This window comes from Nannobrachium achirus (assembly GCF_963921795.1).
Source record: "Nannobrachium achirus genome assembly, chromosome: 1".
NCBI classification, from domain to species: domain Eukaryota; kingdom Metazoa; phylum Chordata; class Actinopteri; order Myctophiformes; family Myctophidae; genus Nannobrachium; species Nannobrachium achirus.
In genome coordinates this window covers 79,999,261-80,026,489 of record NC_137810.1, presented here as the reverse complement: position 1 = coordinate 80,026,489, position 27,229 = coordinate 79,999,261, and the positions used below count along the sequence as shown (strand labels likewise).

The 27,229-nt window shown below is 42.7% G+C and overlaps 1 protein-coding gene across 1 annotated transcript in view; it reads right to left on the bottom strand.

Annotated features, from left to right (window-relative positions):
* Positions 1–27,229, bottom strand: part of ptprfa (protein tyrosine phosphatase receptor type Fa) — a gene marked incomplete at its 5' end in the record, with an annotated part of 370,668 nt that overhangs the window by 250,729 nt on the left and 92,710 nt on the right. The window contains 6 exons of the mRNA XM_080720119.1: positions 3,666–3,810; positions 4,512–4,648; positions 9,136–9,253; positions 11,785–12,105; positions 13,564–13,709; positions 15,229–15,501. Of these exons, the coding sequence (XP_080576245.1) occupies positions 3,666–3,810; positions 4,512–4,648; positions 9,136–9,253; positions 11,785–12,105; positions 13,564–13,709; positions 15,229–15,501 (1,140 nt within the window). The remainder of the gene's footprint in view (positions 1–3,665; positions 3,811–4,511; positions 4,649–9,135; positions 9,254–11,784; positions 12,106–13,563; positions 13,710–15,228; positions 15,502–27,229) is intronic.

Here is a 27,229-nt window from a genome sequence, read left to right as displayed (position 1 = left end):
CCACCTCTTATGCCTTAACTTAAAGGCCTGTCCATACTGTCTCTGACCAACAAACTTTTCATCGCAAAGGTCCGGTTCAACTACAAAATGTACTTAAAGTACTAATTGAAAAAAAAAGTACAAAATGAATTAACACGCTGTGAGCACCATATTTTAGATTGTGTTTTCTTTTTTTTTTCTTTTTTTTTTTTTGGAATACAAATGCCTTTCTTATTATTTTTAAAGCATTTATTTCTGAATAGTTTAGTTCTTTTAAAAGCACTGTGAGGAAGCAGGGCATTCCCTTACGACATACATGGGCAACTGGCGGCCCGGGGGCCACATGCGGCCCCCACCTTCACTTATTGCAGCCCACAGGTTCATATCGGAATACTGATATATTATGGATTCCAGCTGTTCCAATTCCAAACATGCAAACATGATCCGCTTTAATTACTTCAGTCTGTAGTAGCTTTAATGACAAGTAAAATATTGTATTTTTTATGTCGAATGTAATTTGTATTTAAGTTCATAAAGTTAACATAAGTATAACTAAATGCATTTGAAATTAAATACAAATTTTACTTTCAGGATTCCAATTCAAAAAGAGCAAAATAAAACTACTCAGGATTCCAATTCAAAAATAGCTAAAATAGCTGATCTACAAGCTCAAAACCTGCCGCGGTGCAACACGTTTTGAGCTTGTAAATCGGCTAGTTTTGCTACTTTTCTGTGACATAGAATGACGCAGTATAGGGCATTAATTTACAAAAATAGTTAAAATACAAGATAACAGCCTGATAGTATATGCAATGTGGCCCTTTGGAGTGAGTGTAAATGGTAAATGGTGCATTTATATAGCGCTTTTATCCAAGGCGCTTTACAGAGATTGTGCATTACATTCACCCATTCACGCACACATTCATACACCGGTGGCGGAGGAAACATGCAAGGCACCAACCTGCTCACCGGGAGCAATTAGGGGTTCAGAGTCTTGCTCAAGGACCCTTCGACATTAACTCAGGGGGAGCCCGGATTCGAACTGGGATCCCTTCGGGAACCCTTCGTGCTCTAATAACGGTTTCTTTACCCCTGAGCTATTCCGCCTCATAGCTATTCCGTGGAAATATAGTGGCCCTCTCCATCATCAAAGTTGCCCACCCCTGCTTTACGAGAAAAAAAAACATAAAATGTCGAAACACGGACATAGAAGGTGTTCTCCCCGTCAGCAGCGATATGTTCTTCACATATTGCGTCTTGTGTTGCAATGTGTTTGCTTGGTCTTGCATCATAATTCTGGGCTGTTTGTTGTGACTAGGGTTGCCAATGCCGTGGCCGTCCCTCATTTCTAAGAACATTTTGAAACACCTTTATATACTGTATGTACAGTATATTAAACTAGTAAGATGCCTCAGTGATGTGTCAGGGGGGCCTGATTATGGATCCCACTGGAGAAGATGGATGGAAACAGTACAGTATATAGCGCTCGTTTTCACCAGCGTCGGCAGGTTAGCTACTCAACAGCATTGGCAGGTTAGCATTTCACCAGGTTAGCATTCACCAGCGTTAGTTTTACTGAGGTTAGGGTTAGGATTAGGGTTATGGTTAAACTCACTGAACGCCGTAAACGTACTATACGTCTTTGATCTGTAGTGCCATATACGCACTTTACGTCTTTTTAATTAATCAAAAGTTTAATCTTTCATAACCTAATTGTAATTTCAAAATATTCGCTCTAAACGTTAGCCGTTAGCCTCCGCGACACGACCGATTTCACTGTAGCACCGGTGAACACAGTCCGACGGGAAACACAGACCCTAACCCAAAACCGAACATTGGTTCCTACCACCTTAGCGTTAGCTATACACGTTCGTTTATACACTTCCCGTGCTTCCCAGACGAAATATAAGTACTCATTCGAAAGCAAAAAATGGCACCATTCTAAACGTGCCATCCATTCGGCGATCCGAGCCCTTGATAGTGATCGCTAGGGCTCGGAACTGTTATAGCATGTTAGCAAAAAGGCCTGGCCAAAATGTAAACAAATAGGCCCCGGTCCAAAAAAAGTGTCTCTTTCTTCTTCTATTTGATGATCAGATAGTAGGAGAACACCACCTGGTGGTTTTCAAAGGCCATTGCACTCTAGAGAACACAGAGTCCCAATGACAGCATAAACATATCATAATGATCAAGACATCTTACACATGTTCTATTGAAGCCCAAATCTAATGATAGGATATATATAAATATACATTTTTTCCTTTGTAAGAGGGGTAGTGTGGCTTTCGATAGAAGCATAGATGTATGTAATTTAAGTACAAAATATGATTTTGGCCCCCATAAAAAGGTAAAATTAAACAAAATGGCTGGCACCAGTTTTGTAGATTTTTAATAAAGGGTGGCATTCAGTGAGTTAAGGTTATGGTTATGGTTAAGGTTAAGGTTAAGGTTAAGGTTAGGGTTAGAGTTAGGGTTAAGGATAGGTTTAGGTTTTGGTGCACCCCTCTGCCGTGGTCCAAGTGAGTACAATGGAGCACTCCCTACATCCGGTTCAGCCAATCACAAGATTCAAAAATGAGTCTGGGGCGTGGTTATCGATCTTTCCCAGTGGGATACATACATCAGGGATCTCCATACATGGGCATAACAGGGATTTGTTCCCCTGGCATCACAGGGATCTCCATATCTCCATATATGGGCATAAAAGGGATTTGTTCCCCCTGGCATCACAGGGATCTCTCTAACCACAGTGACATCAGAGCATGATGTCAGAGCGGCAAACCCATAGACCGTAAAAATGTGTACACGTCTACACAGACGGGCGGACGCGGACAAGCTGTGAGGTTTCTCATAGTCAACTGCGATGACGTAATCCAGAAATTTATAAAATAAATCTCTTGATTCTACTCCCAGATTGTGGTTCATCAAAATAAACCTCTTTTTTTGAGCGGTGCAAACCGCTCCTATGCCCCGTTTCGTGTTACCCTAATGATGATGTCATGAGTTAGTCAGACCAGACTAGTAGAGGCTTCCGATTGGTTTGCCATGATTTAGAACGCGTTTAGCCAAAACATTATTACCGACCAATCAATTTATTACCCATAACCGGAGAAAGTGACCACACTTTTAGACAGACAGTGGTTAATTTAGAGGTTATACCGGTAGATGACACGCAGCTAAGACAAGCTTATATATTGACAGTGATGTCATAGTTTGTCATACTCCTCCTCCTCATTAACCACATACAAGGACATCTGCCGTCGCCGCTCACTTCGCACAGGTGTACTTTTTTCCCCAACGGACCATAACTGAAGTTAAAGAATGGATCATTCAGGTTATTATTTTCTTTTCCGGGTGAAGCAATGAACGCGCAACATGGTTGCGACATAGTCTGTTTACATCGTCGCCACATCGTACATTCCGTCGGCCTTCAAAATAAGGTAAAACACTGGAAAACCTTGCAGTGGCGGATGAATGAACAAATTAAATAATCCTTGTCCACACACGACGAGCCATTCCAAAGATAGTGTGATCCGCGTCCACTTTGCTTTAAACCAAGTTTGTTGTGATACAAACGTTACTGTTGTGATGTTGTGATTACATCATCAACCCCCCCCCCCCCCCCCCCCCAAAGAGAAAATAAAAATGAAGAAAGAAAAAGCCATGACGTGTGTCTGAGCACTTACTGGACGGGGCGGTCCTGGCCTCCAGAGGCTGGGTGAAGACCCCCAGGCCCACATGGGAGCGCGCAGCCACGGAGAACACGTACACAGTGTCTGGTTGGAGCTCATCTACTGCGTAGGAACCAGCCGGGTCCAACGTGACGCGACGCTTTAGAGAGAGAGAGAGAGAGAGAGAGAGAGAGAGAGGGCAAAAGACCGGGGCATCGATATTATTCATTGACCCAAACCAAGACATTGAAGTCTCCCGCGAGTCTACCGGAAATCAGCGGCTCCTCCTGGCCACCCGCGAGTGGCACTAAACGTGTTGTTGGTTGCAACACTATATCTGGGATGTGATGTGATGGGTTGTGTGAGCCAGCCCCCAACAATTCGCCAACAAATAACTTTAGGCAATTTGGCGAATTATATACGCATATTCGCATCGCACTTTGCTGTGTATGGGAAAAGGCGTAAAGGTCTTTGCACACTGCTGCGTTTTTAGGGCCGAATATCGGAGTGAACAAAAAAAAATCTACTTCACATGTCAATCACGTTTGTCAATCACGTTTGCACACTGCCACCCGTTTCATATCTATTTTCGGACCAGGGTTGATTTTCAATTTACAATGTGTAGCCGATCTACATGCAGCACGAGGCGTTGTGAGCTTGTAGATCGGCTATTTTCACAATAGAACCATGTTATACAAAATGTGCTAGTCAGGGTGTTAAAAATTAAAATATGATTATTTTGGTGATCGCGGCCTGAAAAGGTTGAGAACCACCGCAGTAGTGTACAATGGAGTGCACAGGCTTTGCTGGCCCTGAAGATAATGGCTCCGACTGCCTGGGAATGTGGTCTTTGCTGCTCACCTTGTCCTCTGGGTTACTGGCTTCCCAGTACATCAGCTCCAGCTCTGTGATTGGATCCTGGACCGGCCAGTCCCACGACAGCATGACACGCGTGTCCAGCTCTGCCTCCGCCTCTAAACCCGACAGCTGAGCCGGAACTAAAAGAGAGAGAAGCCATTTCTGCCGTCATCATCCCACCCTATGTGCGCTTATCACTTGTTATCAGCTCATTGTAAAGGGCCAGGATGGCCATGCTCTGCCGACTGAGATGGCAGAGTGTTAGTGCGCATGCACCGACGCAGTTTGACTCGAATATTTATCTGCCCTCCATGGGAAACGAACCCGGACCGTATTGACGAGGGGGGGGGGGGGGGGGGGTCCCTCGTCAAACTTTGGTGTAAAAGAGACACATGGGCAGTAGTTCGATATACTCAAGTCCGATATACTCATGTCCGCTTTAGACAGTGCACCTCTGTTGTTTTAACTGTTTTTTTTTTGTTTTGTTTTTTTTACTTGCAACCATTAGAAATATGAGGCACAAGTACTGCGTTCAGTTGAAGGTTTTTGTCTGTGGCACACATTGGAACACTGAAGTATATTATATATAATACTTAAATATAATATATATATTATATATTATATATATATATATATATATATATATTAGGGTGCATCAAATTTCAATGCAAAAAAATTAACGTCAAAATTTCATTTCATTTCACTCTATCTAGAACTTTGTTCCACTGTCTATACAAATGATTTTAGCAAAGTTTGGGGAAAATTCATTCATAGTTAGAGGTGCAACGCAGCATGTCAAATTTAGGGAAAAGTGATATTTCGGCTATTTTTAGAGCTTTCATTTCTTGATAACATGACATGGCAATTTCTCCAAAATACAACAAATAGTTTGTGAGAAGGTGTTTCTTACAAGAGAAAAGGTGTTTAATGAAGTAGAAACATTTACATTTTCATTGAAAGTCACTGAAGAATGATTGAAAATATTGAAATATTGTCCTAGTTAAGTGACATTTCGGCTGCTTTTAGAACTCTCATTTCTTGATAACATAACATGGCAATTTCCAAAAAATACAACAAATAGTTTGTGAGGAGGTATTTCTGCCAAGAGATAAGGTGTTTAATCAAGAAGAAACATTTATATTTTCATTGAAAGTCACTGAAAAATGTTTGAAAATATTGAAATATTGTCCTAGTCATTCACTTTGTTCAGCTTGCGCTTGTAGGAGCGAAGATTGGGATGTTCACGGCAGTCATGCTCAACTAATTGCAGCACATTCTGAAGGTGTTGCTCACTTGGCTGCTACCACAAAGTCTGATGTGAGTTTGACCCTTCGCTCGGCACGGTCATTCACAACATTGATGGCACGCACATTCACCACAACTGCCTGGAATGATGCACTGGTACCCCAATCCTCTACATTGAGTGGAAGAAATGCTGTATCGATTTGCAACTGGTGCATACCAAACCAGCAGTCTGGGTTTGCAAGGTCGGCTAACCTGGTGGCCGGTGAGAGGACTGGAAACTTTGGCTTACAGAAACCAGTGCCAAAGTGCTACTGTGGGGCTCGCATGGGGAGGTTAACTAGTTTGTGCTCCAAGATGGCATCCGCAAGTGCATGCTGCTGATCAGCTGGTGCTGAGGAGTGCCAGGGGCAGCATCTAGTGTGCCCCATCCACAAAGGGGAAAGACGAGGCGTGCAGAGAGATGATCGCCAGGCTGACATGCAAACTACTGCAGGGCTGGTGCTGTGCCGACCAGGTTGCCAATATGGTATTCGACACCACTTCATCAAACACAGGCAATCTCACAGCATCCTACAGACCACTGCTCTTGTCTGGGTGCTGGCATCACATTGAGGTGCTCCTCAGCCACATCTTCACTGGACTCACCCTCACCAGAGGTTGTTTAGGTGTCTAAAGTACAACTGGAGCTTGCTGCTGCACAACTACAGAGGCCCATTGTTCTTGGGCAAGTTAAGTGCTGAATTCACCATGTGTGCTGCAGCAGTGATAGACTACAGACAAGGTGAGTGCGACTACCATGACTTTGTGCAGCTGTGTCTTCTCTGGGTGCAGATGATATAGACTCCAGTAAACTTCCAACGACCTGGACTGTGCACAAGGCGCGCTGGATGGGCAAGCTCCTCTACACTCTCTATCAGGCTTTGATGGAACAGCACATCTTGCATCCCCAGGGCACCATCACCACACGGCAGCAGGTGCCGAAGATTCTGGCATTTGCCAACTTCATTACGCACATCTACGCAACATGGTGGCTGACCTGTAACAGCAGTAGATGAGTACATCTGAGTACGTCTGTTGACGAGAGCATTGCAACATCAGCCATGAAAGCACAGGAGGCACCACTAGATGCTGCCCCTGGCACTCCTCAGCACCAAGATGCCAGCTGATCAGCAGCATGCACTTGCGGATGCCATCTTGGAGCACAAACCAGATAACCTCCCAATGCGAGCCCCACAGTAGCACTTTGGCAGCACTTCCAGTCCTCTCACCGGCCACCAGGTTAGCCGACCTTGCCAACCCAGACTGCTGGTTTGGTATGCACCAGTTGAAAATCGATACAGCATTTCTTCCACTCAATGTAGAGGATCGGGGTACCAGTGCATCATTCCAGGCAGGTGTGGTGAATGTGCGTGCCATCAATGTTGTGAATGACTGTGCCGAGTGAGGGGTCAAACTCACATCATTCTGTGGCAGCAGCCAAGTGAGCGACACCTTCAGAATGTTGAGCATGACCGCCGTGAACATCCCAATCTTCACTCCTATAAGTGCAAGCTGAACACAGTGAATAACTAGGACAATATTTCAATATTTTTCAGTGACTTTGAATGAAAATGTAAATGTTTCTTCTTGATTAAACACCTTTTCCCTTGGCAGAAACACCTCCTCACAAACTATTTGTTGTATTTTTGAGAAATTGCCATTTCATGTTATAAAAAAATAGAGTTCTAAAAGCAGCCGAAATGTCACTTAACTAGGACAATATTTCAATATTTTCAATCATTTTTCAGTGACTATCAATGAAAATGTAAATGTTTCTTCTTGATTAAACATGCTTTCTCTTGTCAAAAACACCTTCTCACAAACTATTTGTTGTATTTTTGAGAAATTGCCATGTCATGTTATCAAGAAATGAAAGCTCTAAAAGCAGCCGAAATGTCACTTTTTCCTAAATTTGACATGCTGCGTTGCACCTCTAACTATGAATGAATTTCCCCCAAACTTTGCTAAAATCATTTGTATAGACAGTGGAACAAAGTTCTAGATAGAGTGAGATGATTTTTTTTTGCATTGAAATTTGATGCACCCTAATATATATATATATATATATATATATAATATCATATATTATTATTAAGGCTGGGATGCGATTAAACATTTTAATCTAATTAATTACAGGCTCTGTGATTAATTAATCGCAATTAATTGCATTTTATGCATTTTATTTGACCTGAGAAGCATTTTTTTTCAAGTAAACACATTTTGTTGTACGAGTGAATCAACAAGTGAGTTTTTTAAATCTAAATTTTGCATCCAATGGGCCAAGCCAAGGGCTCTGATCGGCTACTTCTCCCTTTGCGTTTGTTGTCTCTTCTTGGTTGGTGCATCGCTATGATCGGTATGCCCGAAACTGAAGGTTCTGTGGTGCAAAAACTAAATGTGGGTATAAATATCTATATCTATCTATATATATATATCTATATATATATATATATATATATATATATATATATATATATGCCACTCGCGCCTGCGGCGCTCAGGGGCGAAGAGCGGACCAAGGTCCGCTGGCCTTCGCGCCGCTTGCAATGTCGTGGACAATCGAGCGGCTCCGCCTGGAGGACGTTGTTGTGGCGACCGCTTGTTCCGCCCCGTGCTGCACGGCGAGTGCTCCGTTTCTCGACCGTACTGTTTCTCTAACATACCGTGACATATATATATATATATATATATATATATATATATATATATATATATATATATATATTTACCTGGAGAGGATATATACCTGGAGACTACCTTTCCGGGTATATATATCCATATATACCTGGAGAGGATATATATATACCTGGAGACTATCTCTTCGGGTATATACAGTATATCCATGTATACCTGGAGAGGATATATACCTGGAGACTATCTCTCCAGGTATATATATCCATATACAGTGTATACCTGGAGAGGATGTATACCTGGAGACTACCTCTCCAGGTATATATCCTTATATACCTGGAGAGGATATACCTGGAGACTACCTCTCCAGGTATATATATCTATATATACCTGGAGAGGATATATACTTGGAGACTACCTCTCATATATACCTGGAGAGGATAGGTCTATATATCTGGAGACTATCCCTCCGGGTATATATATCCATATATACCTGGAGAGGATATATACCTGGAGACTACCTTGATAAAAGGCGCAAGTTTGCTCCTCGTTAGAGGTGCAGTCTTGTTTGTTTTGTTTTTGGTGATTTGTCTGAAAAATAAATTTGTTTAAAAAAATCGTGAAAGAAAATAATTTGCGTGAAGCTAGTATCGTGATTCCAGTCGTACCGTGAGTTGAGTGAATCGTTCCATGCTTACCGCTCACCACTTACCTCCTTGCTGGGTCTTGACTTGCAGTGCGTCAGACGGGGGTCCGTCTCCCACGGAGGTGAAGGCCAGGACCCTCAGACTGTACGTGATGTCGGTGGTCAGCCCAGAGATGGTGGTCACCTGCAGTGTTCATTTGGACAGGAATTTTAGTTTTATTTAGTTTCAGTCATGTTCTTCTGAATACAATTTCATTCAGTTTTAGGTAGCGTTCAGTAATCGCCAAAGATATGCCTTCCGCTCAGAGGACAACGGCATTTTTGGGGGTTGGAAACACAAAAAGAAAAGAAAAAACTATACTCCTTTCGTTTCCATCCGAAAAATGTGATGTCATGGCTGACGCTGCAAAGGCGACAGCGCGTGTTTCCTCAACCCACCAGGATTGAGTTAAGACCCGCCTCGCGGAAACGCCCCTCTCAATAATCTTAAAAATGAAAGTGCGTATGAACGTTAGTGCTGCTCGCTCAAGTGCAAAGCAATACTGTACCTACGCCCTACCGATCCATTACAATAATACACACAGCATAATACGCCCAAAGCCATATCCAAATTATAACAATGTAACTGATAATCAGTAAGAGTTTTTATTCTGAGTGCAGTAGTGACACATTAATAGCTTTCTCAGTACGTTTTCCTCTTTAGCAAAGTTAAAAAGTTTTCCCTTTTTTAAGCACAGTACAAAGTAAGTTTCAAGTTTAGCACAGTTTATTTTGAGCTCTGCAGTGAAATTAATAGCTGTGCATTGTGCTAATGCAGGCTTTTCTCAGTACAAGTTTTAAGATTGTCTTCATGCCTTTACTAGATCTGACATTATCCACCTTCCATGTGTCCGGCAAGGATTTCAGCCACTCCTGGAAGTCCTCGCGTTTCCGCAAGGCGGGTCTTAACTCAAGCCAGGTGGGTTGAGGAAACACACGGTGACAGCAGTGGAGCCATGGTGATAATGTAAACAAATGCTGTGATATGAAGGGACAGATGTCACACACTGCCACCTAGCTACATGGTATGCACACTACATCGTTTTAGTCGTTGTTGCGTCTCCGTCTGAATGTTGGATTAAATGAGAGAACGCAACAACATTTTGCCGCTTTCTCAAGAGACCGTAAACGTGGCCTTAGTCATGTTGTAGTCAACTGAAATGTTTTCGTTAGAATAATAGATTCACAAATAACCAGTATGGCACGACAAAGCATGATAATAGAATAATGTGTTTTAACCAGTAGCCAATTCTGATTGGTTAGTTACTACTGTGCACCACGATTTCTGGACCAATGACAGATTATTTAACCCATTGGGATCATTTAACTATTCAACATGCGGCCTGTGGGCCGCATGCGGCCCCTGCAGAATGTCTCTGCGGCCCGTCATGGTCATACCAATATATATATATATATATATATATATATATATATATACACACTGTATATATATTTTTTACTTTCAGTGTGGACAAATAATAGTTTCAGTTTCTCTCCAAAATCCCTAAGAAAAAAGTTTTGTCTTGTTTTATATTTATTTTTATTTTTTTGCTGTTTTGTTTATTCCAAAAGAAGAAACTTCGATATTTCATCATTAATCATTCCATGACAATCTTTTTGTTCATTGAGGTTTGGCTTTATAGATGGAAATGTAGCTGTTTATTTTGATTTATTTATTTATTTTCCAAAATAGGACCGTAATGTTTAGCATACTCCCTGTATGCCTTTAGAATTTTTATGGAGAATGGAGCGCATTTTTTGGCAGAAACTTGCAAATGGCAAGAAAACACTCCATTCCCATTGAACAGCAGAATCCACCTTCATATATAGGTAGATGTAAACTTCCAAGTTAGAGAAGGTCATGAAAACAGCAAAACTGGCTGATCTATAAAAGCTCAATGTTCTGCAAATCATCTGAAAATCTAATCTCTTGCCAATGTTTTGAAATGGCACATCTGTAATATCAGCTTTATAGTCCATGGGCCAAAGGTGGCAAAGGTTATCATGCATTTTTTAAAAGCTCTATATCTGTAGATTATATTTTGGTATGATAACTCTTTCTGAGACACAGCTAAAGGTGTTATCAGCCGCTAGAGTTGGTGTCCCATTAACTTTACATTACAGGGGAAAAAAAAGCAAAAAATGAATCTGCTTTAAGTAACATATGAGGGGTCAAATTAGTTTTTTTTTTCATGATTCTGAATCCATTGCAAGCATCTGTTTTGCACAAAAAACATTCCTTAGGCAAAAAAACGGCCCCACAAGACTATGGTTTAGTGATGAAAAGTGATGAGTCATCACTTGTCACACTTTTGTGGGGGCCGTTTTAGCCCAATGAATGTTTTTTTATGCAAAACAGATGTTTGCAATGGATTTAGAATCATGAAAAACCCCTAGTTTGTCCCCTCATATGTTACTTAAAGCAGATTAATGTTTTGCTTTCTTTTCCCTGTAATGTAAAGTTAATGGGACACCAACTCTAGCGGCTGATAACACCAATTTAGCTGTGTCTCAGAAAGGGTCATCATGCCATAATATAACCTACAGATATAGAGCTTTTCAAAAATGCATGATAACCTTTGCCACCTTTCCGATACCGGCATCTCGTATGGCCCATGGACTATTAAGTACAGTATTCAAGAGAACACGCTCGGTCAACCGTCCACCACTGGTCACCTGACTGTTGTCCGTGTCATGCGCTCGCCAGGCGCTGAGCGGGGCGCCGTGCTCGTGGCTGTAGTACACGCGGTAGCCGCGGATCTCTCCATTGGGTTCCTCCGGCGCCTCCCACTGGACCAGCATGGTACTGGAGCTGAGCATGCGCGCCTGGACGTGCAGTGGAGGGGAGGAGGGGGCCTGCTCGCCGGTGCGCGTGTCCACCAGGGGGCCGGGCGGGCCGCGGCCGATGTTGTTGACCGCCATGACGCGGAACTCGTACCGCGAGAAGGGGCCGAGGCCTCCGATGCTGTAGCGGGTGGTGGCGACGCCGTCCACTTCCTGGAAGTCAAGTCTAGTATAGTTAAAGTGGCACTATGCTGATGGTTCTCAACCTGTGGGACGGTACCTCCCAAATAATTTTAGGGGTCCCCAGATGTTTAGCTAAAGTAGCATGTGAGGTTTTTAATTATTCTGAATCCATTGGAAGCATTGTTTTGCTTGGAAAACATTCTCCATTTTGTACGTTAACGTTCGCCCCGTTTTGGCGGGTTAGCGTTGCCAATACGAACACTCGTTCTTTTACCTTGTTTGAGCACTGTAAGCTGATGAGGGGTCGCGCGGGTGTGTACAGTAAAAACAGCTCCCGTAACGCTGCTCTCAAATCTCCACCACACATAAACAATAACTGATGGCTGTATTCTGTGGACCTGATCTAGGGGGCGAGGGAAGTGCCATTTGCACATTCATTCATTGCATTTGGCTGCAGTCAGTTTGGCTGGTTTACAGCTATAATTGAATATCTAAAAAAATTATCTTTGGGAAATAATGCATTGATGAATTTCTATAACATCGCAAAGGTAAGCTACTTTTTGATGGCAGTAGCACAAATAAATACGTAATAAATAAGGCAGTAAAAGAGTTAAAAATACTAATTTGTATTTTGTTTTATATCGTTTTCATCATGCCACGCCCACCACCTACTGCCTGTCTTCCTCCTTCGAAATCATCGTACCAAATTTCATACCCGACCTCATGGTCGGCCAGACTATGTAACCCATTTACCATGAGAGGGAGTGGGTTGTTGGCTGATTTACCACTGTTTCAGAAACAGTGGTAAATCAGCCAACAACCCACGACCTCGAATGGTAAATTGCTTTTCTACCACTTTTTCCATATACATGAAAGAAAACACAGTTGTAACTTGCTAGGATCTTTAGTTACAATCATTAATTGTTTCAGAATACACATATACTTCCGCCACAGCATATATAGTCCCAGATTGCAGCTAAAAGTGTTCCCTTTTAGTGCCACCACCAGATGGCGCCAACTCCTGCTGAGGTGCTTTGCCGCAAATAGAGGCTGGTCACTTCCAGAAGAGCATAGATTCAGAGAAAAGGGTCTTTAAAGTTGGCGGATTGCATTGGATCCAATGGAATAGATCGGCGAAAAATTACGATAGTAACGTTAGTAAACGTAGGACAACCTCAGACCAGTGACACCTACGTTATCATTGATCAATAATCAGCTCACGGTAAGGAACTACTGTTTTGGGTCGGGAAAGGTGTTCGACTCTGGTTGTTTGGGAGGCGCATTGATCTTGGAAATGTGCAAGACATTTGCATCACAACGCATCCGGGGTCTTTGGGCCAACTCACTAGAGTTGTCTAATTTACCACTGTTTTAAACCAATCAGAATCCAGTATTTGAACATGTGACTAGAAAAAGTGGTAGAAAAATAAATAACCAGCAGTCACTACTGGAAAAGTAAATAACGTGTCCTGATGATGCCAGTGGTACCTGGAAGCCATTGAGGGAGGGCGTGATGGCACGGTACTGGATGATGTAGTAGGACACCGGCTCTGTGTTCCCAGAGTCCCACGTCAGAGTGACACTGGTGGCAGTGGTCTCTGTCACCCTCAACGAGGTGGGGGGCTTAGGTAGGGCTGCGTGATAGAAACACACACACACACACACACACACACGCACGCACACACGCAAGCACGCACACACACACACACACACACACACACACACACACACACACACACACACACACACATTAGGACATGAGGGTCCAACCCTAATACAGAATAAGAAATAATGTGTTTGTAATTAGAAATAATATGTTTTCATTAGACAGAAACAAACACAGTTATACCTTAAAGGAGCTATAGTCAACTTTTCTTTTGTAGGGCATAGACAAGAATGTAAACAAAATGTCAGCCTGACAATGGCCAAAATGATTATTTTATCATCATTTTACGCTTTGTGTAGTCATTTTTAAATAGAAACACATATATGAAGCTTATTTTTTCATAACATATTTTTGAAACATTATTTTTATTTTAGCATCCGTTTTTCAAAAAAAAGTTGACTATAGCTCCTTTAATTATCCCTGATAAAGCCTCCTGGTGGCGCTATAAAAGGCAGATGTGAAAGATGCAGGACAAAGGTTTTTCCTTGGCCTCAATGGAGTGCCCATACAAAGTGTTACACTGATCGGTGGAGTTATGGGTAAAAACACAAATCGGCCTGTTATAGCGCCACCAGCAGGTTGCCGTTTGCAAAACCCTTTTTTTGAATGAAATGCCTTAAATCATGCATACAACGTCTGATTGGCATGAAAGCCCAAGAAGACATGACACCCTTTTCACATTGGCCTATTATAGCGCCACCTTTGGGCCACAATAATGTACCTGACCTGGTGGAGACCTTTTCCACCAGGTCGGTTACATGGGATTGGATGTAATGTAACTAATTTGGAAATAACATTAATGTTAGGCATAATAAAGAACATGTTATTCCTTATTAGAGTTTGAATAGGTCTTATTCGATTTCTAATTAGAACATAATATAATGTAGGGATAATTAAGGTATAGGGTGGGACCAAAATAGTTAAAATCACATTTTTAAATAAATAAAAACATTTTAACACTCATCTTTCCTTTTCTCTAATGACTATCCAGAATATGAACCCTTATTGTAAAAAAAACAAAGTTGTCCTTAATGGCAACTGGCGGCCCGGGGGCCACATGCGGTCCCCACCTTCACTTAAGGCGGCCCACAGGTTCCGGAATACTGATATATTTCTGATTTCAGCTGTTAAAATTCCAAACATGACCTGCTCTAATTCCGCCAGTCAATATTAGTAGCTTAATGACTAGTATTAAAATGTTTTTTTTTTATGTCCAATGTATTTGTATGTTGGTTCATGAAGTTAACTAAAATAAAATAGCCGATCTACAAGCTCAAAACGCATCGCAGCGCGATGTGTTTTGAGCTTGTAGATCTGCTATTTTTGCCTCTTTTGTATGAGATACTAGAATGTCAAAGTAGGACGTAGCAATATGCAATGTGGCCCTCTGGAGTGAAGGTGGAAATATAGTGGCCCTCGCCATCATCAAAGTTGCCCACCCCTGCTCTATACCTTTAAAACAAAAAAAACAATAACAAACGACCCACCTTTGACGGTGACCTGGGCGGTGGTGTCGATGACGCCCAGCGAGGAGACGGCCACGCAGGTGTAGTTGGCCGACTGGCGCACGTCGGTGAGCTCCAGCACGTTGCGGCCCACGGGCATCTCCTCCTCCCGGGTGAGCTCGGCCCCCGCGCCGCTCACCCACTTCACATACGGCATGGGCGCGCCCACCGCCACGCAGGTGAGGTTGACGGCGCCGCCCGGCATCACCTCGTGGTCGGCGGGCGGGATGGAGAAGCGAGGGGGCACGCGGCGGACTGAGAGGGGGGCGGGGGGGGGGGGGGGGGGGGATGTCAGAGAGAAAAGGCAGTGAGAGGAACTTGCGTAGGTCTCAAAGTCGTGAAAATGTGTGCAAATCTTTGAATGTATGCATTTTTTAAGTGAACATTTGGAACTCAAATTTTGCTCCTGGGTGGGTCCCTGGAACTAAATATTTTGAGCCCATCTCAAAATATTTAGTTCCAGGGACCCACCCAGGCCTGTGGCCAAATACACGAATACATACATCATTTTGGGGGTCCTTCACGTGAAAAAGTTTGAGCACCACTGACATCGAAACACAGTTTCATCCAATCATGGTCGAGTGGGGGCGGGCCTTACATGCATCAAGGCCTGCCCCCACTTGATCATGGTTGGAGGAAGGCCCATGCCTGTCACCTACATGAAAACTGAAACTGAAACGTAACTATTTTGATGCCTTTCCCGGACTACTTCGGGAATGGCCTCCGCAATCCTTTGTGCCTTTCCTGGACTAGTCCAGGACCGGCACTGTTTTTACATTAACATTGTTAGGCCTTACCGTAATGTCGGGGCCTTCCATTCATGCCGTATTGACCGCGGTTTGTTTATATTAGAGACGCTGAGAGCATCGCACCACTGATTTTTTTTTCATTGAATCCAATGCATCCAGCTGACTTTCAGCCTCTTTTTCGCTGATCTATGTTTTTATGGAAGAGGAAAAATAAATAAAATTCACAGCTAAATGGCCGAATAATGGTCTTTTAACATTAGCGTTAGCCTATAGGTAATGGAAGCTAACTTCATCCGGGTCATATTCATGTCACGCACGATCGTGATGACGCGCGTCACAGTTGCGCAAGGGTTGCGCATATACAGCGCGGCCCTATGGAGGTTTGTTTCGGCACCTCAGATGGAGTTCTGGCGACATCTTGTGGCTCTAAATGAGTTAAGAGAGTTGTGGTCGGCTATATTTCCGCTATCTTCCAACTATTCAACTATGCTATGTTGATGTCCTCACACACACAGTAATACGAACCTGTGTGTTTTGTATGTGCGTCCAACTGTGAGTGTGTGGGCTTTCCCGCTGATCCGGGGGATTACAATGTAAGCTGTCGTGCTGCTCACAGCCAGAGGCTGCACAGACACATGTGACGTGTCCCCTAACTGCTGCCACATGTCCCGCTTTGCATGACATCTGGATCCCTGTGACACGTCTCAGCAACATAGACACACTTATCCGCATATCCACCTACCTGCAAGTGGTTGTCACGAGGCTTTACGCTGTAGCTGTAGCCTTAAAGACGTGGTGCCGTGTTTGTGTACATTTTTTTTCCTGTTTTGTGTGTCTATGGAGTTAACTTAACTCTAATAGACCCCCAGGTGTTGTTGTAATATGCAAATATGTCTTCCCTGAGTATTTGTGGTTACTTTCTGAAAGCTGAAAGCCGAGTCAAAAGGCCCAAATGAAATACAACGATTTAATGACATCATAATAATAATAATAATAATAATAATAATGCATTTTATTTTATAACGCACTTTACATTAAAAAAGAATCTCAAAGTGCTACAGTACAGGGTTAAAATCAAGGCATAAAAACAGCAATAGGCAGACAATCAATATCTTATATTCTAAAACGGGTCAAGGCTAAAACTAACAACACAGGGCAAGGACAATAAAAGGACAAGGCCTTGAACAAATTAGGAGAACGCTTTCTGAAATAGGTAGGTTTTTAGTCCGTTTTTAAAAACGTCAGTGGACTGTGGTGCTCTCAAATGTTCGGGGAGGGCGTTCCACAAACTAGGAGCTGTGAAACTGAAGGCCCGGTCTCCCATGGTGCGAAGGTTGGTGTCGGGGATGAGGAGAAGGTTAGTGTTGGAGGAGCGGAGGCTTCGGGTGACCGGTTTTGGTGTGATCAGTTCTTTGAGGTAGGGGGGGGGGGGGGGGCATTTCCATAGATGCACTGGTGGGTGAGGAGGGAAATCTTGTATTGTGTCCTGAAGGTGATGGGGAGCCAGTGAAGTGAACGGAGGATGGGTGTAATGTGGTCGTATTTTCGCACTCGCATCAGAATCCTGGCAGCACTGTTTTGTATGTATTGTAGCCTTTGGAGGCTCTTGGTGGGGATCCCTATGAGTAGGGCATTGCAGTAGTCCAGCCTGGAGGAGACAAAGGCGTGGATGAGTTTCTCAGCATCTGGCAGAGTGAGTGTGGAGAGGAGTTTGGATATGTTTCTGAGGTGGACAAATTAGGTCTTACAGATGTGTTTGATGTGTGTCTCAAGGTTGAGTTGTGGGTCCATTTTCACGCCAAGATTGGTGACTGTGGATGAGAGGGGGAGATCTTGACCGGAGAATGAGATGCTGGTTATGGGGCATGATTGGATCTGGTGGGGGGTGCCAATTAGCATGGCTTCCGTTTTAGAACTGTTTAGCTGAAGAAAGTTGAGGCTCATCCACGCCTTGATCTCCTCCAGGCAGGTGGCCAGTGTGGAAGATGGAGATGGTGCTGGCTGTACTGCGGGGGTGGTGGTGGCTGGTTTGCGGGGGGGTGGGTTGATTTTTAGATAGAGCTGAGTGTCATCAGCATAACAGTGGAAGGAGATGCTGTGTTTGCTGATGATCGAGGGGGGAGCATGTAGAGGGTGAACAGTGTGGGGCCGAGTACGGATCCTTGGGGGACACCGCAGGTGACAGTGTGTGTCCAGGATTTTTCCTTTCCCAAGGAAACGCACTCGGATCTGTCAGTGAGGTATGACTGAAACCAGGTTAGAACAGAGGCAGAGAGTCCGATGGAGTGAAGGCGGGTGAGGAGGATGTCATGCTGAACCGTGTCGAAAGCTGCAGTGAGGTCAAGCAGGATGAGTAGTGAGGGGGAGCCTTTGTCCGCTGCCACCAGTATGTCATTAGTGACCCGGACGAGGCTGGTCTCCGTGCTATGAGCTGCACGGAAACCAGATTGGAACTTTTCGGCGATGGTGTTTGTGTGAAGGTGGTCCAGGAGGTGGGCTGCCACTACCTTTTCCAGAACTTTGGAAATGAAGGGTAGGTTTGAGATGGGCCTGTAATTTGCAAGATTGTCCGGGTCTAATGTGGGTTTTTTGAGCAAGGGTGTAATGATGGCAGACTTTAGTGCAGGGGGAACAAGGCCAGACTGGAGTGAGAGGTTTATGACTTTAGTAATGAGGGGACTTATGGCACAGATGTTTAGTTTAATTAGGGCTGTGGGGAAGGGGTCCAGGGCACAGGTGGAGGGTTTCATCTTTTTGATGATATCCTCAACCTCTCGCTGCGTGGTGTTGGAGAAACAACAGAGAGGTTGAGAGATCAACGGCGGGGGGGCAGGGGAGACTGGAAGTGTGGAGGAGCTGGAGAGCTGGGAACGGATGGTGTCTACTTTGGTGTTGAAGAAGGTTAAGAAATTGTTGCATTGTTCCTCTGTGAATTCTGTGTGGGTGGGGGATTGGGGTTTGAGGAACTGATTTACAGTGGAAAATAGCTGCTTGGAGTTGCCTGGGGTGTTATTTATAATGTCGGAGTAAAACTGTGAGCGTGCAAGTTTGAGAGCTTTGGATTAGGCCTTCTGATGCTCTTTGTAGGCCAATTTGTGTACCGTTAGTCCAGTGGCCTTGAGACGCCGCTCGAGGACACGGCCAGCTGCCTTCATTTTGCAAAGGTCACAGGTGAACCAGGGGGCTGTAAGTGAAAAAGTGACAGTTCGGGTTTTGATGGGGGCATGGAGATCCAGGAGGGTGATCAGGGAGTTATTGTATTGTCATACGATAATCCCCTCCCCTTTTTACCATGCAACAACACTGTGGGTGTGGCTTCAGCTGGGTCACCACCCATCTGACAACCAGGCATACTTAAGGAACAGGTGGGTGTGGCAACATAAAAAACCTAATTTAAACACTTTCTGTACACTTTTTTCTTTTTTTGAAAAACCTCGACCTCCAAGTATAATCATAATACCTGATGATAATGTTGTGGGGGGTGGGGGGAGATCACAATAGCACACTGTCTTTTAGATCAGGGGTTCCCAAACTTTTTGGTCTCAGGGTACCCCATAAATATATATATATATATATATATATATATATATTTATCCGAGGCACCCCAACATCTTCCCCCTCCCATCACCTTATATTTATAACATATCATCGTTGTCGGGTGGAAACCTTGTATCTTCAAAACCATTCATTTTGTATTTATCATCTATAAAATGTACTAAACTAGTGAAAACAGCAGATCTACAAGCATGTTGTGTGATTGTAGATCTGCTGTTTTCACTAGTTTTGTGCGACAGTCTTGTATGATGAAGCAGGGCTTTACTTTACCAAATGACGTACACATTTGAAACTTGGAGATACGTACGAGGTTTCTGCCAGACAGTGACGATATTTGCCAGACCCAGGGGGTCGGCCTACAAAAGGCTTTGTCGGTCTGTCGGTCTGTCGGTCGGTCGGTCGGTCCCTCTTTTCCTCAGTGTGCCTGTGTTTGCCTCTGACTGCTCATCTGCCCCTCCCTTCCCTTGCTCGGCTGATTGCCTTGAGTGCCGTCACCTGTACAGGACCAGCTGAGTTGAGTTGGCTGACGAGCTGCTGACACTATAAATTCCTCAGCCCATCTACAAGCTCACAAACATTTCCAGCTGCTCAGCCTATACAATCCTGTGTGTTCATGTGTTAGTTCAGTGCCATACTAGTCAAAACAGCCGATCTACAAGTTTTCATTGCGGGTCTGGCAGAACCAGGTGACCTGGTCTAGTTTAGTGATTATGTGGGCATTTTGGTTAGAACTGACTGAAAATAACTTTGTACTTTAAAATGTGTAGTATAAAATGATACTGAATATATTTTCAAGTGTCCAAATAAATTCTAAATATTATTAAATTATCTTGCGGTACCCCTGGACTGCCGTCACGGCACCCCAGGGTGCCTCGTCACCCACTTTGAAAACCCCTGTTTTAGATACTGGACGTTTGATCTGTGTGTGTGCGCGAGTGTGTGCATGTGGGTGCATTCCGGGTCGTCGTGGCTCCAGAATGAAATGGAGAAATGAGCGAAATGAGGTGGGCTTGCAGAGATTTGAGCCACGGAGGCGGCCAGGAGTGCTCTGACGCTGCAGCCTGCTGTTTTAGGAGGCTGGAGGCTTTAATCTTTCTGCTAGAGAACCCGGTCTTGACATTTCATTTGCAGATCGATCTTCTGACACGCGCGGGTTCAGCCACTGGAGGAGTACCATTAATGACTCGCCAGTGGGGAAATCCATTCATTTTTCCTTCCATCATTTAAAGGCCTACTTCATCGTACATGAGTGTCACGTCAAAAACAGTGAAAATAGCCGTGTGTGCACGTGTGCGTGCGTGAGTGTGTGCGTGTGTGTGTTTGTGTAAATGCAATTCACATTGTAAAGTGCTTTGGATAAAGGCAATAATATTGTTGTTGTTTTTAATTAAATATCTACACTGTTTCTCTCCCATAACTGTATAAATATATATATATATATATATATATATATATATATATATATATATATATATTTATGCATATATGCTGAAAGATGCTGTTATAGCAGGTAGACAGTCAGTTATGGCCAGTCCATACTCTCTCCGAAACCGTCATTTTTGTTGGAAAGGTCCGCGTCAACTACAAAATGACGCCACTCACAACTTCTGAAAAGCATTATCCCGAATTAAAGTTTGGAAAGCTGCACGTCAGAAAGTCAGAACTTTCCGACCAAAAGTTTGGTGGTCGGAGGCAGTATGGACAGGCCTTTATAATGCAGACACAAACTCTGTGTTTAGGTCATTAGCATGCCAGAGAGAGAGAGAGAGAGAGACAGAGAGAGAGAGAGAGAGAGAGAGAGAGAGCACATGGGAAGACGGGGGGAGGGGTTCATCCTGATAAAGAAACTAGTTGGAGAGAGCATAGGATTTGAAATCACAGTGGCGTCTGTTCAGCAAAAGCTAAGGTATGGCAACATGACTGGTGTGCAAGACACCAGTTGCCATACCTTAGCAACAGGCATGATGAATGTATTTTAAGAAGTACATTGTATGTACATTGTGTTGGTGCACATTTCCCCAAGCAAAACTAGAAACAAGAGGGGATTAAATGACACCAACATAATTTTCTCTACCCTGCCATATCCTTGCCCGGCAGATTCATCGCACTCGGTGGCAAATTCACAGCGGAAGTTCAGTGAATAACATTAGAGTCTATGAGATCCGACTGGACAGCTCATTCAAATAATAATAATAATAAATAAATAAAAATCTGAACGATAGAGACTCAGGAATATAAAAGAAAATGTTGTTTTCTACGGTGTATAATTGTATAGAGGTATCTAAAGAGCACAAAGTAGGCTACATTTCTGAACTAGCTAGTATCGCAAGACTCCCGGCCATTTCCTGTCTGGAAACCAAATCTCGCGATGGCTCAGAGACAGAAACAATACCTGCCGCTGCCTCAATACAATTATGTACTGTGCACATCGAAAAGCAAGTGATTGTAAAAATACCTGTGATATGTCTTCTTTTATATTCCTGAACCGTATATATGACAAAGATCTCAGTCGTTCTTAAATATTTTTTGTTCATGAGCTGATCCAGCCGTCTCCATTCACTGCCATGCATTTCATCCAACTTCCGGTGTGAGTTCGCCACTGACTGCAACAAATCTGCTGGCTGGAATCGAGTGGTAGAGAAAATGACGCCATTAGTGTAATTTCCTTCTCTCTCTAGAAGCAAGGCAGGCAGCACAAGGCCAGTGTTAGTTTTGTCGACAAAAACTGTGACGAAAAATGGCTGTCGACCACCTTTTTTCACAGACGAAAACTAAATAAAGACAAAACAAAAACCAAGCTATGATGACTAGAAACTAAGACTAAATAATACTTACACATTTAGTCGACTAAAACTAGATTTGTAGACATTGTATTCAAATGACTATCACTAAAACTAAATCAAAATTAGCTGTCAAAGTTAAACCCACAGCCTTGTTTGTGCACATTTCCCCAAGCAAGGCAGATAGCACATGCTAAGCTAGCTAGATATAGCCATAGCAAGTCAAAGGACAGGTGTCACAGGCGTGAATTATGTCGAATGTGGGAACATTCTCTGAATGGAGCTCAGAGTTTGTGAGTTGGATGGTGTTGACATCATGTGACTGTGTCACAAGGTAAACGTGAGCCAGGTAACATGAATGTGTGCTGATGTACATACTTATGTAAGTGTGCATATATATATATATATATATATATATATATATATATATATAAATATATATATATATATATATATATATATATAGAGAGAGAGAGAGAGAGAGAGAGAGAGAGAGAGAGACTTGCCTCTCAACTGTATTCCTGAGTATAAATAATGGTGGTGATGATGATGATAATGATGAGGATGATGATGATGATGAGTACCACCAGGACATGGCTGCTGTCCTGATTAGGCCTGTCACAATTATAACATGATTGTCTAATCGCAATTGTTTGACATAATCACGTTTATTTTGTCATAATCGTCATAATCGTTTCATTGTAAAAAAAAAAAGTATTTTCAAACATATTCAAAAATAGTGTAAATAGCAGATATATAAGCTCACAACGTATCGCGATGCTACACGTTGCTTGTAGATCGGCTATTTCCACTATCAATGTTATATTTTAAGTATAAAGTTGTCAAATTTGTCAGTAATTCTTTTGTATATTGAGTTTGTGTCATATCTGCAACTTCAAAGCCTAAACGCCTACACAAATGTAATTGTCAATGACAAAAACACAATTAAATTGTTAATTGCAAGTATTTCAGTTACAATTAATCATCATGTAAAATGCCCTAATCGTGACAGCCCTATAAGAAACATGAGAGAAAGGGGTGTGTGGATGTGGTGAAAGCTAGGGCATTCACGAATAGTGATGTTTAGTATTCGAATTATTCGACCTCAAAGTATTTGAATAGTTGAATATTCGACAGGACTGGCTAAACTGTTAAATATTAAGTAAGCAAGAGGTGAATATTGTGAAAATAGACGATCTACATGCTCACAACGCCTCGCGTTGCGAGGCGTTGTGAGCATGTAGATCTGCTATTTTCAAAATTTTTATCTGTGGAACCGAGTCACATTAAATGTAATACCTACAATTCCAAGTGCTTGTCAGGGTGGGGGTCCCCTGTTCAAATATATTTATTTTGGGGGTCACAGCCTAAAAAGGTTTGAGAACCCCTGGTATAGAGCATTAACAAATTCATCCACCAGGGGCATTGACAACTCATTCTTATGACTCCCTATCTAGCCAAGCTTTATAAACTAGGCTATATATTTTTTAAAGAGAAAACAATAAAAAACATTTAAATAAGCGAATATTCGACTTTGGTGAACAACATCGAATAGTGACTTTGATGTTCGAATATTTGAATATTCGAATATTTGGTGAATGCCGTAGTGAAAGCAGTGCAGCGTGCAACCCACAGTGGCCATGACTGGACAAAGCTCCATGCCTGGGAGTGACAACAGTGACAGGTTATCTGGAAGACATCACAGACACAGTGCACTCATGCTGAAGCGTATGAGATGGTGTTCCCTTAATGCCTGGCAATTCTCTATGATAACTTTTTTTTGTGAAAAAAAAAATGCCCACATACTATTTTGATTTTATATGTAGGCCTGCAAAGGATTCTACACAAGTGCAGTAATGAAGCAATACGCCACAAGAGGTGTAGAACCCTCTCAGCCGGTGTAAAATACAGGTAACCACAAAATACAGGTAACCACAAGCCTCGTAAAACGGTTACAATATGGCAACATGAAAAATCATAGACATGTACCAATTAAAACTGTTCTATGTCACTATACACAATAAGGTCTGCTCTGCAAGAAAGTTGTCCCCAGCTACAAGAAAGTAGTTCCTGGCCAGGCTGCAAAAACAACACAGGTGCAGATAATTGGTGCACTGTGGAACACTGTGGATAGAAATAACACACCTTGGTTTGATATAAACTGATTCAAGGTGTGGGTTATAGTCTCATATACCACAGCAACCAGCCAATCAGAATCAAGGAATGGAACTAGCCGTTTTAGAATGGTTAATTTGTCATCTGAAAATAGCCGATATACAAGCTCACCACATGTTGCGGTGTGAAGCATTGTGACCTTGTATTTTGGATATTTTCGGCACCGTCATGCTAGGGCTGGGACGGTACGAAAATGTGATGCTTCAAACCGCTGCTTTTGTAAACAATTTGTACCCCAGCATCCACATTCTGAAGGGAATGTTTGAGGCAGTCTGGGATCGTGTAGATCGGCTACTTTCGGCACGCAGAAATGCCGCACTACTACTGAAGCATAGGCCTATGTGAGGCTTGAGAGGGACAACCGTTTAGATGATCGCCGTTACCTGCAGTTTCTGCAACTTTTTTTCTTGGGTGGGGAGATGTTTATTTTTGCAAGGCATTATGGTCTATGTAAGAATACAAAAATGAAAAAGTCAAACAGACAAACGAGGTAGAGTAGCAACAAGCAAGCATGTATAGTATAAGCATATTGCAGCATAGGGTTTTGGTGGTGGGGTAGGTTGGAGGGCTAGTCAGTTAGGGAAAGGGGGGGGGGGGGTCCAGGGCCGGGACGAGCCTAAGGCGCACGGCGAGCGTGGGACGCCGGCGCCACATGGCTCCAGTCTGCCAGGCCTTGGAATTAGTGTGGCATCGTAAAAGAAAGTGCGAAAGCAAAAAACCAACCTTCCCGCTGATCTGAATGACGGTGACAAGTTTGGGGGGGTTTGGTATATCATTAGAGGAGAGGGGGATGATGGCAAAAAAAGGAAAAAGGGAAAGGGAGTGACGGAGGGTGAGGTAAAGTGAAACCCAACAATGATAAAAGCAACGGTAAAAAAAAAAAAAAAAAAAATGAATAAAACAAAACGAGAGGGAACAGGAGGGAGAAGACAAGGAGAAACGAGAGAGAGAGAGAGAGAGAGTAAAACAGGCAAACATCCGCTTACACCCCTCAAAAATGTCATTTCCGATGTGCAACGACTCCGCAAGGCTAAGTAGTCTTTTAGTCTGCAATGGAGTCAAATGACAAAACATGTCATTATGACACATACAACGTATTTCTGAGGACATCATGCGTCACACATGAAACACTGTTCAAGCTAAAAAATCTGGAGTGTTAACTTGACTCAAATTTTACTTCCACGGCAAGATTAAAGGGATATTTCACTCATTTTATCGTCTAATCAGGCTTCCCTGAACAGATTTTAATTTGCTTGATTCAATATTTAGATATTTGATGTAAATGGCCCTCCAGGCCCAGGACCTCTTCCCATACACACCCATTGTAACTTTAAACTCCATTTTAACCATGATAGATACATTAAAAACATTTTTTTCCTGTTGACTCATAATAACCTCCTAATAAGTGAGCAGGCTGTGTTTTTATTTTATTTTATATAACCTTTTTAATTTATTTTTAATAATTCATTTTTGTATATATGTTTTTTTTTTCATTTTCCCAAAGAATTATTAAAAATAAATGAAAAAAAGTTATCGATAAAACACGGCCTGCTCACACATTAGGAGGGTAGTATGAGTCACCATAATAGTTAAAATGGAGTTTGAAGTTACAATGGGTGTGTATGGGGAAGGGTCCTGGAGCAGGAGGGCCTGGTAACATTTACATCAAATATCTAGATATTGAATCAAGCAACTTAAAATCTGTCCAGGATGTTATCAATGCCTGATTAAACGATAAAATGTCCAAAACGTTTTTTTTTTTTTTTTTTTTAAGTGAAGTATCCCTTTAACACTGCATTTTGCCAAATAGGCACACATGGTGGCCTTACCTTCTACCCATGAATTTGCGGGCAAGGTAGCTGGCACTGTCCTTAAATTGTATTTTGGGGCCATTATAGCCGCTGTACATTATGCCGACTACGCGCTATTTGCGCATGGAGGTGTGGCCGTGGGCGTGGTGTTGCACTTTCCCCAAAATTGCTATCTTGGCCACAAAAAAGGACATATCTGATTCTAAAACCACCCGCTATGCCAACTTTGCTTGGTAGAGCGCGTGCCTGCAATGGCCATGTCTGGAGGGGCTGCCTGGGCGCACAATGGCACAACATTCAGAGCCTCCTTCGGAACCCTGTTGTGAATGAAAATGTTTCAGTTCGAAGCACGTTTTCCCATTGAAAACAACTAAAAGGGATATTCCACTTTCAACAGGGAAACACCTCCACACACACACGCATGCACGCACGCGCACACACGCGCACACGCACACACACACACACACCCATTGTAACTTCAAACTCCATTTTAACCATGACAGATTCATTGAAAAGACCCATTATTTTTCTGGTGACTCATAATACCCTCCTAATACGTTAGCAGGCCGTGTTTTTTCGATAACCTTTTTCATTTATTTTAAATAATAATTTGGGAAAATGGAAAAAATGAAATACAAAACATAATTATTAAAAATAAATTAAAAAAAAAGTTAACGAATAACAAGGCCTGCTCACGTATTAGTATGCGTCACCAGAAAAAAAAAATAATGGGTGTTTTTTAATGAATCTATCATGGTTAAAATGAAGTTTGAAGTTACAATGGGTGTGTGGGGGGAGAGGCCCTGGGCCTGGAGGGCCTGGTAACATTTACATCAAATATCTAAATATTGAATCAAGCAAATTAAAAACTGTTCAGGGTGTTCATAAAAGCCTGATTAGACGATAAAATTAC